The following is a 14,741-nucleotide window of genomic DNA, read 5'->3' as shown; positions in this document are numbered from 1 at the left end:
TCAATTCGTAATACCCATTTAAATATGCATCGAAGCAGTTCGGAGCAGTTTCCTGTCAATCAGTCCGTACGATAAGCTTCAATCGCCATGCAACTAATAACGCGCTGTGATTATCATTCGTGAGAATAAATTTATGGGTTGATTAGATTAAAAAAAAAAAAAAAAAAAATACGATCATTACTTGTTGACGGCACTGTCGCGAAAACTGACGAAATTTTTCTACTTTGAATTTTTCAGGTATTTTCTGTGTGCAATTGAAATATTTCAATACAGGATTTTTGAATTTGCTTAAAAAATATAAATAACTTTGTTCCAGGGCTCGGGCTTGGTCCTGAAATAACCAGCTCTGGTTTCGCAGCCTTTTTGAAAAGCCATTTCCTCGGTACGATTTCCCGGAAGCTGCTATTCATTTGATATTTTCAGTTATAAATTTCGATGCATTTCAGGTATTTTTATTTGAACATTCGTTCAAAGATGGAGGCTCGAGGGATCGAAAATGAGACGCAGGATCAGGATTTCCCTCAGGATTATTGCTCACGAATACGTCCCATCGCCTCTGACAGTTTTCGCGTGTAAGCACACTTAACGAACGCAGCGAAGGCTTACGACTTGAATCTCGATTTATAGGAGAATCCTCGAGGATCGCAGCGGCGTCAAAATCGTTCCGTGACACTGTGTCATTCGGTTTGCGAAATTTCGTCGGGCTATTCAGCTCCAGTGATACTTTGACACGCGAGCTGCATTCGAGACGATGGATCTCGTGCGTGATGCGCGAGCTACGGAAACCTGAGGTACCGAGAGGTGGCTCCGGTTTGAACTTTCACAAAGTACTAATCAAGTCCGGTCAGTAGAAACGAGTTTTTATCTTTCGGATCGAAGCGTTTGTTGATCCTCGTAAAATTATATGGTTTCAGAGATGTGTTTCCAGGCCAATTGATTGGCTGGTGAGCAAAAGTTAGAATGAATATTCGATTCTGGTCTTTCGCCTCGATCGTCGACTCCGCTGCGTTTAAACATTATTTTATAATCAAACAACTTTCTCGAGCTGACCACCAGGCTTATTGGGCTTATTGGATATTCCGACCAATTATCGAGCCACTCCGGTCCCCAGCATCTTCCGAGATGGCATGCGATCCGCATCCGTACACGCTGTACATCGATCAATCCATGGAATTCTACCAAGAGATTCTCCAGTTACGAATTACATAACCTTGCTCGAAAATTCATGGGATAAAGGACGTGCCAGTCCGTGGCTCAGATGCATTACCGAGAGTGAAAGCAAACGGTCGCGTGGTGTTTCTCACCGAGCACACGAAACAGTGCTTTGCGTCGTGGCCCCGCGCGGATTATTCTCGTACTTCTTCACACATCATCGGTAGGCTCGACCGCTTTTCGGAGTAAAATCATTCGAAAAATTGGCGATACGATACGCGAGGTTTCTCAGTCGTCGAAGAATTGCTATTGTTGGTGAGATCAGCCTCGAAGATGCTGCGGTATCTCGTTGTTGTGATTTTTTACGTTGGTGCGTGTCGAGGCGCTGAGTTCGGTAAGTGAATAAAGTGCGACGTGTTTTTCTGTGCGAGAAATGCTCGTCGACGTTCCTCCGATTTTTTCGACTCAATTATGTGTTTACGTTATATTTCTAGACGATTACGAAGTCTCATTCGCCGATTTACGTACTCCTTTTTTCATTGCCTCTTTCAAAGTTCAATTAATCTCGCCCCCCCCCCCCCCCCCCCCCAAACGATGGAACAATTCGATTTGGCTCGAAGGTCGTTGTTTTTCATATTGCATTGGAAACAAAATGTCTCTGTCGAGATCGTTTTCATGCTGGATGCTGATCTTTTGTTGCGGACCGATATTCGAGCTACTAAAAAATCGCTATTGTCGCGGTCGAACTCCAGTTTGGTCCAGGTCATTTAAAAACCTTCGAATCATTATATGTGCGTCGAGATTTCTACGCTTTCAGACTCCAAAGTTGCAATGGTGTGTTTACTAAATAAGTACGCTGACGAAAAATACGCGTTTAAAAAAAATCATCAAAGCACGTCACCGACGACATGAAAAAAGTCAACAATTTTCAAAGCTTGTTTAATTCCGTTTGATTTTTCAACAGAGGACGCATTCCAGAATTGCCACGTAGACGTTCAAGGCTTCGATGGCTGTGTGAGAGAAGGCTTGAACGCGATTCGGCCTTTCTTCAAGACCGGATTGTCCAAGTATAACGTGGCACCGTTCGATCCGTTTTTCGCGAAAGAAGTTTCGGTCAGACGGGGCTTGCCTAATCTCGGATTTACTCTCACACTGCGAAATGTAACAGAGAGTGGATGGTCGAACAGTAAAGTGACGAAATTCGTCAGTGATCTTCCAAATTACAAGGTATTTCGATGGCGGAAGCTTTCGTTCAGTTCGTTCGAATACATTTTTTCACACAGACACCAAAATTCTCGTAGTTTTATGAAGACTTTCGCACGTACGTATTTTAAAAATAGGCGGTCAAAATTCCTCGGCTGGATACATCACACGAAAAACGAAATTATTCGTAGGAATTAGGAATTCGTAGGAATGAGGATGCTGAGGCACTTTAACGAAAGTGATGTCATTTCTTTCAAATTTTCATAGAGTGGAGAAACTTTTGGCTTGAAAAATTCAATAAAAATCCACACTGAATAACGCTTTCTAATGGGCGATCAAAACTCACAGTGACATCTCGTTAAAAATGAGACTAAAAATGTGATTTTCTCGTTCAAATAAGCGAGATTATTGATGATTCAAATTTTTTGAAGATTTATTCAAAGAATTTTAGAGATTGAGTCCATCATTTTCCCAGGAATATTGACTTTATCGATTGTAATTTTTTGTTTTCAAGCTCATTGTTAATTGCTAAAAGTTTTATCAACAGATGACTGTGCTTTTTGTATATTGCGTATTTTTTATCATGTACTCGATTCACGAGGTTCGCCAAACGATTCGATAATCACAGTGCACTAAAAAATTCGGAAACTCACTGCAAACATTGATATTTCAGTTCGAATTTTCATAGGTCACGCTGTAGTTGAAACAAAAACGTGGACCAAGAAATTTCATGGTGAAACGCCCATTCAAACTCATTACCATATTTGTTCATTTGAGTTCAAACAATGGAAGGCTAAATTCGAATAATATGACATCATTGTACGAACGTGATGACTCGTAATTGCTGATAAAAATGCGAGAATTATCGCCTTCCAAGCTTAACTCGCTCACAAATGACACGTCCCAAAAATTATTTATCAAAACTGAAAATTCCATTGCCGATTAGATAGTGGATATCGTTTCTTTTAACAATTTCTTTAAGGATAATTTCCCTGCAGAAAATTAATAAAAAATCGTCACAAATTTTCAAGTTCTTCTATATGAAATGGTTTATTTGTGAGAGCCATTTGAAAATTCTGTGACGTCATAAAACCGGCATATTCGCGTATATAAGAGTAGCGGCAGGGCTCGCGCTGGCTTTTCTTTTGCGCTGCAGTTTTTCCTTTTAATACTTGGCGTCGAGCCGCTACCGCGTCTCTTGATCGAGGATATTTGAACAGGCTTCCATGATTCAAAATTTCATTCCTTTCGAACAATTCGTACGTTTTTTTGAAAATTTCACGAAGAGTCCATGCTTTCCCGAGAATTAAATCCGGCGAAAAAAATTCAGATAAATTTCGAAACTTTGTTCTAAAAATCGCGATTTTACGAAGCGTTTACATAAAAATTACGAAATTATTCCAAGCCAGTGTGTGTCGTGCTGTTGAAATAAAATTTCCTCGCACCACGTAGACGCGAGTTTCGACCCAATACGCCGATTAATTCTCAAGCTCTAACGCGACAAAAAATTATGCATTCAAAATGGGTTTTGAGAATGAGTATTAAACCGAAAGCGTTGTGCACGCGGACGAAGATATCTAAAGTTGTACTCACAGCTGTAACAGGGCCAAAAGAATTCGCGAATTAACTCCTGTAGTCGACCTGAATTCTTAATATTAAAACAAAAAAAATGAACAAAAAATAACGAGAAGGGAATTCCCGGACGGGACAGCGATAAACACGCGGACAATTCGAGAAGCTGAAAAGTCTAATGACGTTTTTCTTAGAGATGCCCTTAACGCCCCCGAATACCAGAAAGATACCTAAATTTTGTTTTCCAATAAAATATTTAAGAACATCGCATTGCTGGTGTTTCGTGGTTGGTGTTCGACAAAGTTGCCTTTCGCTCAACGAATCATGCCGCAACGGTGCGTGATTAAGCGCGGTCACCGCGATTATCCTCCGAGACTGTTCACATAGGAAATAGCCTGAGGCACGTACCCCTTAAAACCCACCGTTGTCGATTGAATAGTAAAAACATTTTTGTATTCGCTAGTGAAAAATGGAGTAGAATAGACTGGCTAAAGGGATACTTTCCAGAAGTTTTGACAGGAACATATAGAAGTTGATGCGAAGTTGAGAAGGTTGAGAAAAAAGAGGAACGAATTCGCAGAATTTCAGAATCCACCCAGCAGAAAAGTTCCGCAAAAAATCATTTATTTTGAGTCACCGGATCGTTAAGAGTGATCCAGTAACTTGCGTCTTTGCATGCTTCTTGAACAGACTTTCGTGATAAATTTTTCTTTATCCAAAAACGCTCCTGGCGAATGAGTTTCCATTGGTGCTGTTACGTACGAATGGTCACCGTTTTCTAGGCGCAACGAAAGCGTTTGCTGTATCCCAATGAAAATGCATATGCGATCCGTTTTTCAGGTCGTTTACACTCAGAGCTTTCCTGAAAAATTTCTCGTTGGCGAATACGAGTTCGAAGGATCTATACTCGGCCCGCGGATGAAGAACAAAGGAAAATTTGACTTGGCTTTGTGTAAGTATTCGACAGAAGTGAAACTCCACTCGAGCCAAGCATTTTCTCAGAGCAGCGTATTAAAAAAATTGATTGATCTCGTGTTAATTTTTATCCTCGCGTGACTTCATATAGTAAAATATTCCGAATTCAAATGAAAAATATTCCCCAAAAGTTCGAAACAATACTTTTTGTTTTTTCAATGAATCATTCATATTTTTTGAGCTGAAAACTGAAAATTGGGATGAATTTCAGACGATTACGTGCAGACAACCACCATAACAAAAGCACCAGGCTCGAAGGTGAAGGTACAAGTGGAAGCTCAAACGACCCGCGATCTGACGCTGCATATTACGAATTTATTGTCAGGACGACAGGTCTTGGAGACGATGCTCGATCGTATAATAAACGGTGCATGGCAGCCGGGGTTCTTAGTAACCAAGCCGTTGATAAACGATTTGGTTTCAAGCGCCTTTACCGAAATATTCGGCAAAGCTTTTCAAAATTTCCCATTCGAGAAAGTCATAAGGCCGAAATCGGGCGTTACTTCGAGAATTCAAAAATCTTAATTCTAGTTTTCATAACTACTTTTAAGCACCTGGACTCATGTGACAACCACCGGGGAAACGAGACCTCGATCGATCGTGAGGCTGAGAATTTCCCAAAAGTCTGAAAAAGCTTTTCGACATTCCGACCGTTCGTTCGTCCCCTGAGCGTGTCATATCGAAAGTGCAAACTCTTTCGTACTTTCGTATTTTAGTTAACTAATGACGAATACGATAGAAAAAATATCGTTGAATTTATCATGACGATTATCCCGACTCGATGGAACAGTGCCGAGCATTTTTGGCTCCCTGATCTTGTTGGAGGGCTTTCCGAATCCCATGAAAAATTAAAAAAGCATCAATTTCAAAGAGCGACGAATGTTCGAGGGCGAGATGAAGCATGAAGACGAAGATTAACCGGTGCAGCCACACGAACAGTGTTCAAATTAAAACAAAATAATAACGAAGAGTTCGGCAGGAGCGACGTACATTGTAAATAAATCGTAATAATAAATAGTGTAAGTAATCCGTGAGTGGTTGTCGCATGATACAAATCCGAAGCAGACGAAAAAAACCCACGAACACACACAAGAGGAAAATGTAAAATAAAAAAAAAATGGTACGACCGAAAAAAAATGTGGGATTTCAATCTTTGACAAGCTTTATTTTAGAGCATTATAAATTTTTATCTCGCGTGACGTTGCGCCTCGCTGGAGATGTGTCTCAAGTGCAAGCTAAGAACGAAGAATCCAGTCGTGAAGAAAAGCCTTTGCTCTGTGTTGGCGGACAGTTGTAGTGGTAAACACAATACACGCAGTGACGATTATAACTCGACAGAGAGTGATGGTGGAGTCGTCTTCTTACCCGGTCAGGTGCTGGAAGCTAGCCTTGAAACCTTGGAAGGGCAGACGATCACTCACCCCGCATTCTTGCATACCGATATTATGGAGAGGTTTTTCTTCTTCACCTCTTCCACCGAGCCTAATGCGGATCCATGAAGATCTTCTCTACAGACGGTACTAAAGCCCTCGGCATATTTTATAGTTCATAAGTGTTTTTTATACGATTACTCTGGATGCCGTAATTCCACCGACTTTTCGTAATAAAAATATGAAATTTTTATTTTATTTTTCTTCATTCATTTTTTCGTTTATTCATATTTAGTTTTATTCATTGTAATCGTTCGAAAAAATTATTCATTAGTAACTTTATTAAGGTGACGGATCATTCGGTATGCGCGCATTGAAATTTTGAAAGTTGATTCCTGCCCCACCGTTCAACCGATCGCGTTGAAATTTCAACTGCGAATACAGTATTGTGCCACGATTGGGCTGGCGGGAGGGATTTTTGGAACTTTGATTTTTTTTTTGATTTTGTATTACTATCCGAGTAATCGTAGAATAACTCAGTAAATATCGACCGAATTGCAATAAAAAAATGCACATTTTGAGCTTTGTTGCATCAAAATCGATCATGAAATGAAGGAGAAAGGAACTTTTAAAAATTCATCGAAAAAATTGTCGACATTAGTTTATCGAGATGTGCGCGATCGTCAGTTTCCGAAAAGACAGACGAATCGTAACGATAATTCCGTCGAAAACCAAAATAATAATATAAATTCAAAATAAGCAAGGAATTAAACTGATTACATATGATTTTTCATCTTAGTGGACCCTTTGCGAAGAGCTGATCAAAGTTTATTACGTCTAAGCGAATTTTTTATCAATTATTCTGCAGAGCACATGTACAGCTAATTCGAAGGCTAGCAACCTCCTTTACTGGAACTTGGTTTCACGAGGTCTGTAGTCGCCAATGTCACGCGTACCGAGTACGTGTTTCATTATTCATTCGCGAGATGCTCGAGTGTCGTCTTTTCCTGTATTGCACGTAGGGGCATGTTAAAATATCTTGATATTCTGAATCGAGTCGAGAAACAGCCTCGGAGTTCCTCAACGCTATTTATAATCTGAGTTACGACTAAAGATCGTCCTTTTTGATCGGTATTATTGTACAGTAATGGAAAGATCGAGGTTCCCGGTCATGGGATGATTAAAGATTTGGCGAAGTTTGAAAAGTTTAAAAATTTTTGGTATCGTTGTTGACTCCGAGAACGAAGCAACCTTTGTTATAAATGGAACAGATCCGTGCGCCGTTGACCCTCTTTGCGAGCGTCATTTGAGAACGAAAGGAGACAAAGAACGAAAAAGCGATAAATAACGTTTCGCTTACTCTTTAGCGTTTCGTTTTTTTCGGCGTTTTGGCATCTCTATTGTTCGATATTCTCAGACCTTTCGATTAACGGGAGTTTTCACAACGATTGTGTACGTTCGTTCGGGACGACGAGCGTTGCAAGTGTATCCAGTTTTTGCACCTACGTCACAGCTGCTTTCATCCTCGAGCCCCATTCATTACTCTTTTAGTGACTTTGTAAGGTTCCAATATCCCAAACTGCCAGCATGCGTCTTGATTTTTCTACTTCATTGAAACTCTGTCCATTAAATCGTCGAGTGAACGAGAAATTGAAATCTTCGAGGGGACACTCGTTACGAAGAAAAAAAGTGGCCATTTCAATGATAGCTTCGAGTCCCACTTTTACTCTTCCCCGAACGACGAAGAAAGTCTTCAGCTGCGAAACAAACGGTTCTGCGGTTATCCGTAGTATGAAAAAATATAGGCGCCATTTCACTCGGACTCGAACTACGCTCGGTGCTTACAGTTCCGACAACAATCTGCTGTTGCACTTATTTTTCTATCGCGGTCATCAGACTCTGGGACCGTTTCGTTTTTCATAACTGGCACGAGGAGACGCGAGAATGAAACGTTAGAAACGTCGAGCAGTTCGGGTCTGTTGAGAATTCTGAAAAACCCCGGGAACCTCACGTCTCGCCAAGTCAACGTCCGAAAAAATTGTAGGCCAAATTCCGGAGCACAAAGATCGAAGGTGCATCGCGGCCTCGTGGAATGTCTCATGTGTACGCCCGGGTCATTCCCCTCTCGCGAAAGTTCAATAAATACTGCACAAGTATCCGCTCACTCGAGTTGTCATACCTTCACAAAAAGCCTATTATTTCACACGGAGCGATTAAACATCGTTTCACTATCCTTGAGTCAACGCACCGCCGCAGTTCGCCTTCAAAAATAGATCGAATGTCGCGAATCACAGCAAACAGCAGTTTCATGATCATCGAATCTTCATTTGAGCTCGATCAGGATCCGGCTAACTTTCAGTATTCATTTTTAGTGTCGTTATCACTATTTGAATTAATGCGATTACCATTGTGAATATCCATGTAAAAAAACCCGTACCGGATACAGGGTGTCCCGGAAACGGGGATTCGGAACAAAATCAATGACGACGTTGCGCCGAATCGAAGTAACTCTTCCCAGGGCGATCCAATAATTCAAGGACTCCGAGCCACTCGAATTTTGTTGGTCTTCGAGGCATTCGATAATTTAACCAACTTCCTGCGTCGAGCAGAGGCTCCAGGAGGTTTTTATAGACGAAATTCGAATTCTGAAAAAATCAGAAGAATTCGAACATCGTTTTTTGACGTTGCAATAACTCGATTCAGGCTTTTGTTCGAAGAATCTCAGAGCACTTTGGGCCTCAGTCGCTGGGACACCTTGTATATGCGTCTGCATGCGCTTTGAAAGAATGTCAAGGGGCTGATAAAATACGAACTTGCTCTCGGCCTGTTGCATCGTGTGTCTTTTAGTTATATGATATATCGAACACCATATTCTTCTTCGAACAGAGGGGGGCAATGTCAAGGTGATATAAGTCCGTACGCATCTTCTACAACCGGTCACTCGAGGCGAAGAGGACGTTCGGGCGGTGTTCGGGCCAAGCTAACTGTCCGTCTTGGTCACATTTTCGGAGTGGAGCGCGACAGAAAATAACTTCAAGACGAGCGAGTCGATGAATCTTTTTGGAGTAACGCTTTATTTCGAATTCGATAAATTGTTCATTTCTTCGTGTGCATTTATTCGATACGTTTGGAAAATTTAATCCGATAACAAGATGAAAAGCTTCGTGGTTTCGTGTCTCGTGTGCTCGTTCATCATCGCCTCGAGAGTCGAAGCGATCGGAAAATATAAAGGTCTGGAATTCATCGAACCTTGCTCGAGAAACGATCCAAAAGTTGAAGCCTGCCTAACCAGATCCGCCAATGCGCTCGTCGAACACTTCCGAAACGGTAAGCTTTGACGTACGATCTTCTCGCTCCAGTATTTTTCCATCCTTGTATCGATGATTGTTTGTAGTCGCATTTTCATGGCGCGGAAGCCATCGGGTGTAGCGTTTTCTCGGGATGCTTCTTCGGGATCAAAACTCTTGGGTTTCAGTTTTCATAACTCTTTTTTTTATTCCATAAGTTTGGAGTTTTTTTCCAATTTCTCAATATACATTTCGTTATAGTTTTAACTTGCACCGAATTTTTAAAAGCTCATTTATGGGGTGACAAATTATCTTGCCTGCTACAAGAAAAAAAGAAAATTCTGTGGCCTAGGATTTGAAAAATGTTTAAACGCTGCTATTCTTTTATTTTTTTGTCCAGATATAATTGAAAGTCAAGAGTAGTTTATCGCACGGCGCAGCATTTATTAAAGAATAATCGCTTCGATTCGATAATCAGAATCGTTGAACGATTCGCTACCAAAGGCTTGCACTTCTGCTATTGAAAATATATAATTCCAATGAGTGATTTGTTTGCTCGTAATTATTTCGAAAAAGTGAAGAAAAAAGGCAGCCCGTTTTTCTGCATTATTCGTTTTGTCGCATCTTCCACCGAAGAGTCTTGACGCGAGCGCGAAAAATCAGGTTATAACGGGGCATACAAATGGTCACCCAGTGTGCTAGATACCACACGTGGCAGAGTCCTCCGTTGGATGGATAAGTTTCTTGTCCAAGTGTAAGAAAGAGACGGAACGAAAGAAGAGAAGTCGAGAATGGGGAGGGAGGGAGGGAGGGAAACGGAAATTGACGAAGAGTTTATCAAGCGTTTTGCGGCAAGACCTAACGGCACTTGTATAACTATCTGAGGCGTCTTATGATTTGCATAAAGTAACCAAACGAACGAGTAAGTGAGGCACTCGACGAAAGAAGTCGTAAATCATCGGAATCGATAAACACCGTGAAATTTGTAGTGACGTCGACAAAAAAGAAACGAGAAAAGCCACTTTTTTTCTTCAAGTTCATTGTTTTGTCAAAAATGTAAACATTCGCTACAATTTCAACGAACGAATAACGTCATTCGCGAGGAAAAATCAAGTGGGTTTTGGTCGTTGTTTCTAACAAGTAAAAACGTGCTTCGAAGAAATTTAAAAAATGACTTTACTGACGCACAAAGCTCTCGAAATTACATTGAAAAACGAAACCTTTTTGCAGGCCTGCCACAGTTGGGTTACCCGGAAGTCGAACCCATCATTTTGGACGAAGTGCAAATATCGCTGGGCGGTGGTGCCAATGGTTACAGAGCCCAGTTCAAAGATGTCGGTGCCAAGGGGGTTTCCAATCTCAATATTACGGGCTTGAGAACAAGAATAACCGACGACGAAGTCCAACTGCAGCTCGCTCTCAGCATCCCGAAAATTTATGCAGCTGCCAAATACCGTTCCAGTGGAGTTTTGATGCTGGTTCAGGCCGGTGGAGCTGGCGACTACTGGGGGGAATATGGTCAGTTGAATCGAGAAAAAACCATCCTCGAACAAATTCTGACGCAAAGTGTCTCTATTTACTCGAGCTAATCATTTCTCATTTTCAATAATTCAGTCTTTTTCCATTAACCCTCCAAACGAAGTCGATCGACGGCTGACTTCGTTTCGTTGACACAAAATCCTTGAATTCGGGTGAGGCTTGATCCCCCAGTTGGAAAAAAAATAATCACAGCGCGTTGTCAAGGGTTTGCGCCTGCTCATAGGCAACCACGTTTCTCGCCGGAGCGTGTCATTGATACGTGGCTGCCTAGAGGCAGGAGAGCCTCGCGGAGCGAAATTGCTCCAAGTCTCGTGAATTACAAGCAATGAAAAAACTACGAATTTTGATGAAAATCCTGCTATGACAGATGCAGATTAGATCGGCACGATTTTTCAGAAAATTCAACCCCATCAGTTGGTATAAACGTGATTTTATCGGTCTACAGAGGGTGTGAACGCCAAAGTATACATCAGAGCGAAGCCGTTCAACTACGAGGGTCGGGAGTACCTGAGTTTGCAGCAACTGAAAATGGACTTTAGTGTTAAGAATATAAACATGGGCGTGAAAAACGTTCGCGACGGGAATACGATACTTCGTGAGTTCTTTTTTCACGGCAATATTCACCGAGCCCGAAATCGCTTGGAGCATTTTTTCAAAGGAATCTCATTTTTTGCAGAAGCCGCTTTGAATCTTTTCATCAACACGAACAGCCAAGAACTGCTAAAGGAGATGAAACCAGATCTGAGAAGAAAGCTCGTTCAGCTGATGACGTCTTTCGTGGAGAAACTCTTCGCTCAGGTCCCCTACGACGCATGGATCTCTGACTAAATGAGCAGCGAATGGGCGACCGCGCAGTACTGAATCACGCTGAAATAATTAGCGTTTCTCGACTATACTTTTATAAATGTGAACGGTGACGAAGCACCGTGAAGCGAGAATGACTGATAAGATTATTTAATGCGTTAGCTATAGAACTCGTCAAAAAACTCGCGAAGAGCAACACGAGTTCAGGCTCCAATAATTGTCTTTGCGAATCACCGTTTTTAAGATTTTTTTCTAAATTCAAAGGCCTCGGTTCCTGGTGTCCCGACAGTGGAAACGAAACATATTCAGAGTATTCTTGAGCAAGTCTCGGACAAATACGTCAGGTGCAGTTTTCATGAAATCTCGAAAGACTTTTAAGAACGCTGCTCAGATTATTGCTTTTCTTTCTCTCATTTTCCACCTCGACATTTGCTCACCACGGAGCCATTCGATCTTCGTGTATTTCGTGAAGTATACCTCGGAAAATTTTATAGGAAAAATTGAGTTTTAGTCACTTGCGTTGATTGACTGATGAGAGCATGGCAACGATCGAAGAATGTAACGTGTCTCCATGAAATTAACTTATTGGAACGTCTTTGCGTGAAAATAAAGTATTTTCAAGTGCTTTCAAGGCTGACGTAGATGTAAATGGAAAAATCTTCGTGCGGTAACTCTCACATTTTGCCTCCAAGTTCGTTTTCAGGTGAAAAATTTGTTCAACGAAATCAGAAATTCGATCATCGACTGAAAATTGAAGTTTACAGTTTGTTGTGTAACTTCTGCACGTGTCGCTAATAAAATTGTGAATTATTTCTTATTCAAAGAAAATCGGACGGTTCGTGTCTTCCCAGTGCTCGGAATCGCAGCATGTCGAATTAAGGAGGCTGGATCACGAAATGAAAATAATCAGAATTTGATAAAATTTCGTAATAACATTCTTTGGCATCGAGTATACAAATACAATTTTTTCAAATTTTTTTACCACATGGTTGTCGCATAATTGAGCGTTAAATCGAAGTTCTTATGCACGAGATGTATAAACTGTATATATGTAAACTCTATGCTTATACACGTGAACTTTAGTGGTCAATTGCTCGAGAGCTATGTGGTAGAAAAATCTAAAAAAATGTATATTGTCTTGTATATTTTTGAAGAATACATTTACCGAATTTTATTAAATTCTTATAATTTTGAAATTCTTCATATTTTTAACATGGTTTAGCATGGCAACATTGTATCGTCGCGATCCACCCTCTTTAAACGATTCATCTTTCCCTCTTTTTTTTAAATTATATTAAATTTATTGAATAAAATGTTACTTGCTGTTACTGAAAGTAACGAAAGCGAAGCAGTTCAACGTCAGGTCTGTCGATACTCGAGTTGTGTACACCTTCCCAATTCATTGGGATTCTCAGTGTTCGTATGAACGACGGTGGCTGTGAGGCGTGACTGAAATACCCGAAGTACTTCTTGACCGTGTAAAAGACATTCAGGAGTTCTTTTTTTCGCAGGCAGATCCAACTGGGCTTGAAAGTACCAATGAAAATAGTTAAACTATTATGCCTTCTAGGATCATTGTGAAGTTACGTTGGACGTGGTCGACGAAGAAATCGAAGTGAATTGAAAAAAATTGTGTTTGCACAGCTGCATAAAATTAACTTACGAACCAGACCAGAAACTGCCTTTTTGCGATCGAACGATAATGTCGGCAAAGTCGAATCCATCGAGCTTCCTCCATCGTTCATATACTCGATCGTAATTTAATTCTGTCACGGCGAAGTAGAAACCACCAAAGTTTCAGAAATTCATTTCGATTTAAATCGAAAAAATCTTGTTCTGAGGAGAACGAATTTTTTGCACGCATGAGGCGACGATACCAACTTGAAAAGGACTCCACAATGCGGAAAAATTAGTATGCTTTTATGTATTACGAAGAGACGGTTTGTTGAAAGATTGCGCACTTGCAATAGTTGGCTATCAGCGGAGGATAATTCGCGACGTCGGGATCTGGTATTCGCGAAAAATAAGAGTAAAGACGCGAACGAATTCGCCCCGGATGAGCTCACGCGAATTTCTGGGTGAAAAATTAGTTGAGTATGGGGGGTTTTCTAAGGCAGCTTTTTCATCCTAAATACGCATTTAAACCATTGGCCAAAACTCATCGCCGGCGTTGTAATATTTATTTTAATTGTCCCGTTTTTAAGTTCTTTATCTAATTGAGATTTCACGAAACTGGCAGATATACTAATTTGAAAAAATGTATTTTCACGTTTCGAAAAGTATCGTTCTTCAAAACCCTTTCATATCATCTGCAAAGCCTTTTCGAATCTATAATTTCATACAATTATCCCATAACCAAATTTCGTTTTATTGAAGGATCGTTGACTGGTACAAATGGGAGAAACATTTCGAGAAACGAGCCAAGATATTCGACAAAAATCGCGGTTCGTTTATTCGTAACCAGTTTTAATGGGAATTCATAATTTTAAGCGGTCGCCACACGGCAAAAGGCCACAATCCCAAATGATTGCTGACGTCAATAAATTCTTGGTTAAAAAAAATTTCGCTTTATACACGACGTACTCCGTGTATATATGCTGCTCTCGGGTTATGCAATAATTATGACATTCGGAACGACTGCTTTGATCCGTAAGTACGATAATTGGAGGGTTCTGCTCCCACGAACCTCACAATTTGTTTAATCGCCCCACAGCTTCGATGATAAGACCTCAAATTAGGTTTGTCCTATAATTTGGCTTGCAAATAGCGCGTAATATTTTTTCGTTGCCCGCACTGCTTCGATCATTTCAAACGTTCATTTTATTCTTTGATCAAATAT

At 40.7% G+C, this 14,741-nt stretch overlaps 2 protein-coding genes across 3 annotated transcripts; both read left to right on the top strand.

The window, feature by feature from the left end:
- Positions 1–1,273: 1,273 nt before the first annotated feature.
- Jhbp16 (Juvenile hormone binding protein 16) lies at positions 1,274–7,161 on the top strand. 2 transcript variants are annotated; one of them, XR_006260885.1, is made up of 5 exons: positions 1,274–1,546; positions 2,117–2,379; positions 4,768–4,879; positions 5,114–6,419; positions 7,141–7,161. XR_006260885.1 is itself a non-coding variant. In XM_043418407.1 (4 exons), exons 1-4 carry the CDS (start codon positions 1,486–1,488, stop codon positions 5,425–5,427), a joined length of 750 nt encoding a protein of 249 aa, XP_043274342.1. In that variant the 5' UTR covers positions 1,274–1,485; the 3' UTR covers positions 5,428–7,031. The 2 variants fall into 2 exon arrangements, 1 of the variants encoding a protein (XP_043274342.1); XM_043418407.1 differs by lacking the exon at positions 7,141–7,161 and having other exon boundaries at positions 5,114–7,031.
- Positions 7,162–9,201: 2,040 nt separating this feature from the next.
- On the top strand, positions 9,202–12,539 carry LOC122410262 (Juvenile hormone binding protein 2). The gene is made up of 4 exons (XM_043418404.1): positions 9,202–9,599; positions 10,790–11,077; positions 11,544–11,693; positions 11,775–12,539. Exons 1-4 carry the CDS (start codon positions 9,425–9,427, stop codon positions 11,924–11,926), a joined length of 765 nt encoding a protein of 254 aa, XP_043274339.1. The 5' UTR covers positions 9,202–9,424; the 3' UTR covers positions 11,927–12,539.
- Positions 12,540–14,741: the final 2,202 nt, after the last annotated feature.

The sequence above is a fragment of the Venturia canescens genome, chromosome 4 (genome assembly GCF_019457755.1).
Source record: "Venturia canescens isolate UGA chromosome 4, ASM1945775v1, whole genome shotgun sequence".
Classification (NCBI taxonomy): Eukaryota; Metazoa; Arthropoda; class Insecta; order Hymenoptera; family Ichneumonidae; genus Venturia; species Venturia canescens.
Note: the sequence above shows the minus strand (reverse complement) of the source record. Positions and strands in the feature narration are given on the sequence as shown.

What these genes read in the sequence shown, in the direction of transcription:
- Jhbp16 (XM_043418407.1), top strand. Translation starts at nt 1,486, where the DNA reads ATGCTGCGGTATCTCGTTGTTGTGATTTTTTACGTTGGTGCGTGTCGA. An exon ending in GTGATCTTCCAAATTACAAG is followed by an intron (nt 2,380 to 4,767) that starts GTATTTCGATGG and finishes TCCGTTTTTCAG; the next exon opens with GTCGTTTACACTCAGAGCTT. An exon ending in AAAATTTGACTTGGCTTTGT is followed by an intron (nt 4,880 to 5,113) that starts GTAAGTATTCGA and finishes GATGAATTTCAG; the next exon opens with ACGATTACGTGCAGACAACC.
- LOC122410262 (XM_043418404.1), top strand. Translation starts at nt 9,425, where the DNA reads ATGAAAAGCTTCGTGGTTTCGTGTCTCGTGTGCTCGTTCATCATCGCC. An exon ending in CGACTACTGGGGGGAATATG is followed by an intron (nt 11,078 to 11,543) that starts GTCAGTTGAATC and finishes ATCGGTCTACAG; the next exon opens with AGGGTGTGAACGCCAAAGTA. An exon ending in CGACGGGAATACGATACTTC is followed by an intron (nt 11,694 to 11,774) that starts GTGAGTTCTTTT and finishes CATTTTTTGCAG; the next exon opens with AAGCCGCTTTGAATCTTTTC.